This window comes from Limulus polyphemus, unplaced genomic scaffold (genome assembly GCF_000517525.1).
Source record: "Limulus polyphemus unplaced genomic scaffold, Limulus_polyphemus-2.1.2 Scaffold12018, whole genome shotgun sequence".
NCBI lineage: Eukaryota > Metazoa > Arthropoda > Merostomata > Xiphosura > Limulidae > Limulus > Limulus polyphemus.
In genome coordinates this window covers 3,195-5,639 of record NW_013677628.1, presented here as the reverse complement: position 1 = coordinate 5,639, position 2,445 = coordinate 3,195, and the positions used below count along the sequence as shown (strand labels likewise).

General features: G+C 29.6%; 1 protein-coding gene across 1 annotated transcript; it reads right to left on the bottom strand.

Annotated features, from left to right (window-relative positions):
* Positions 1-438: 438 nt before the first annotated feature.
* On the bottom strand, positions 439-1,733 carry LOC106476900. The gene is made up of 3 exons (XM_022380636.1): positions 1,514-1,733; positions 1,091-1,149; positions 439-531 (listed from the first exon to the last, which is right to left on the bottom strand). The coding sequence occupies exons 1-3, from the start codon at positions 1,731-1,733 to the stop codon at positions 439-441; spliced, it is 372 nt and encodes a 123-aa protein (XP_022236344.1).
* Positions 1,734-2,445: the final 712 nt, after the last annotated feature.

The following is a 2,445-nucleotide window of genomic DNA, read 5'->3' as shown; positions in this document are numbered from 1 at the left end:
AAGTACAACGTTTTGTCTCTAAAAGTGACAATGATCACAACATTAATAGTAAAAATACATTGTTTACCTTAATAAACAGGACATTAATTAAACATATATATATGTTCTGAGTATAGCGTTTTGTCTCTAAAAGTGACAATGATCACAACATTAATAGTAAAAATACATTGTTTACCTTAATAAACAGGACATTAATTAAACATATATATGTTCTGAGTATAGCGTTTTGTCTCTAAAAGTGACAATGATCACAACATTAATAGTAAAAATACCTTTCTATCTTAGAGAACCAATTGCAGAGAAGACAGGAAGAAAAAGTTTCTAATTTTTAACATTATTATACACTGGCTGATTAAAAAATCTATTCCTAATACTAACTGATTCAATATACACATGTCACTGTAATGTAGAGAAAGCTAACACTAATTGTTAACACTATCATACAATACTTACTTCATCCCATTTTGTACACAGATCCTCATCTGAAATAGCACTCAGTGTTGTCTTGCATTGTTCGAATTTATTGTTAAACTAGAAAATGATAAAAATAGTAAATTTTATATGAATTTAACAATACACAAAATTAACACAAACTGATTCTGTGGATATTTAGTAATTATCATTGGATTTTATATCAATTATAGTAAATATTGTACAGTATAATAACAATGTGTGTTAGGTGGAACTTCAACATTTTTACAAACTGAAATATGAATATTACAGAGTAATTAAATAAATATACAAAATTACTTCTTTTACTTTTTTTAAACAACTCTGGCTCTAGTTCTTAAGACAGCCTAGAACATATCTATTACTTAATAAAAGCTTCCACTCAGACTAGGCTCAAAAATGACACGCTATAACGTTTCCTACATAAATCTGACAGTTTTTAGTTTCGTGGTTTACTAAAGAACAACCTTATAGTACCTATTTATCTATTGTTCTTGCAGCGAAATATTGGTTATAATAAACAGCAAACTGAGACTGAAAATGTGAATTCTAGGATATTTGTAATTTTATTTGGATCCTTTTTAAAACCCAGTAGTGAAATTTTAATTTTTGGTTTCCAGAATTTTATCACTCGACTCACCTCAGTAGCTTTCTGCCAACAATCTTTCAAAGCAGTCTTGACATTTTCATCGTTACTTTCTGTTAAAAATACGCATTACTATTCTGTTTATTTGGATTAAAATAGTTGATATCATTTGCAAAAATATAAACGTCTTAAATTATCTGTTAGAATAAAATATTACAGCTTAGAAAAGAAAAGTATTAACGAAACTTGTTTTAAGTTACAACTCTGATTATAAGTGTAAGGTAACGAAAGTAATTTTGGAAGATGTGTTTTTATTTCTTGCATAATAAACTATTATCACAGTTGAAAAAATCTGAGAAATATTACAGAATACTATTTTAGAGAATGGTACAAATAGATAACTTTTAAATTACCAAAATACAGTCTTTAGATGTTTATTTCAGTATAGATATTTTACATAATAAATTTATACCTTACCGCAGAGCATTTCATGCATTTTATGGTGAGGGCCGTGGCCTGAAACATATACTACAACAACAACAACCAGGAGTACTGCAACAAGAACTTTCATTCTGATCTTAGTTAATGTCGTGTCTGTACTGAATTGTGGGCTACGAATGATAACTTGGGTGTTGTTACCTTTTATAGTCACCAGAGCTACTCCGATGATCAGTTCACAGCTGTCCACTTCAAACATTGTGAGACGTGAATTTCTATAGAATGTAAACATCCTACAGGTCTTGATGGCAGATTTGCATGACGGGTTATCACTGAGTTTGTGATATTCCATGAATGTAGAACAGTTATTTAACTTTCTATATGAACACCTGCTGTGACAACCAATACTCATGTAGAGAGAGTAGCTGTAGTAACTAAACGTGTCGACTGTTAACACAAAGTGGGTTTTGTTTGTTAGGAGATAGTTTTGTCAGTTTTATATGGCCTTGTAAAAGTTTCGAAACCTGTCATAATTGACAGAGTTAATGAAAAGTTTACACGATATTTGTTGTGACGGATGACAAAACCACTTCTACCTGTTTAACAACTATCTCGAGTTGTATTGTGTTTGTAAACTGTCTCGCCATCAAACTACAGTACACTTTTAGTTAAATAAATTTCGTTAATATTTCTATCCATTATTTCCACGTGTAAGTTCCCTACATATCGTAAGTTTTAGTGTATTATTTGTTGGTTAACATACGATGCATTTTTCACAGTTGAAATTACATATCAATCTCTAATTAATAGATGTGTTTTTGTAAAATAATCTATATAAGGGATCTCTACTTAAGATAGTTTTAACAAATCTCATCGTCTGTAGTTTTAATATTCAGATCTATTTGATAAATCTAAACTTTTCTTTGTTGAAAGAACGTTTTCTCATTCGATCTTTGAGCTACTTTTTTTAC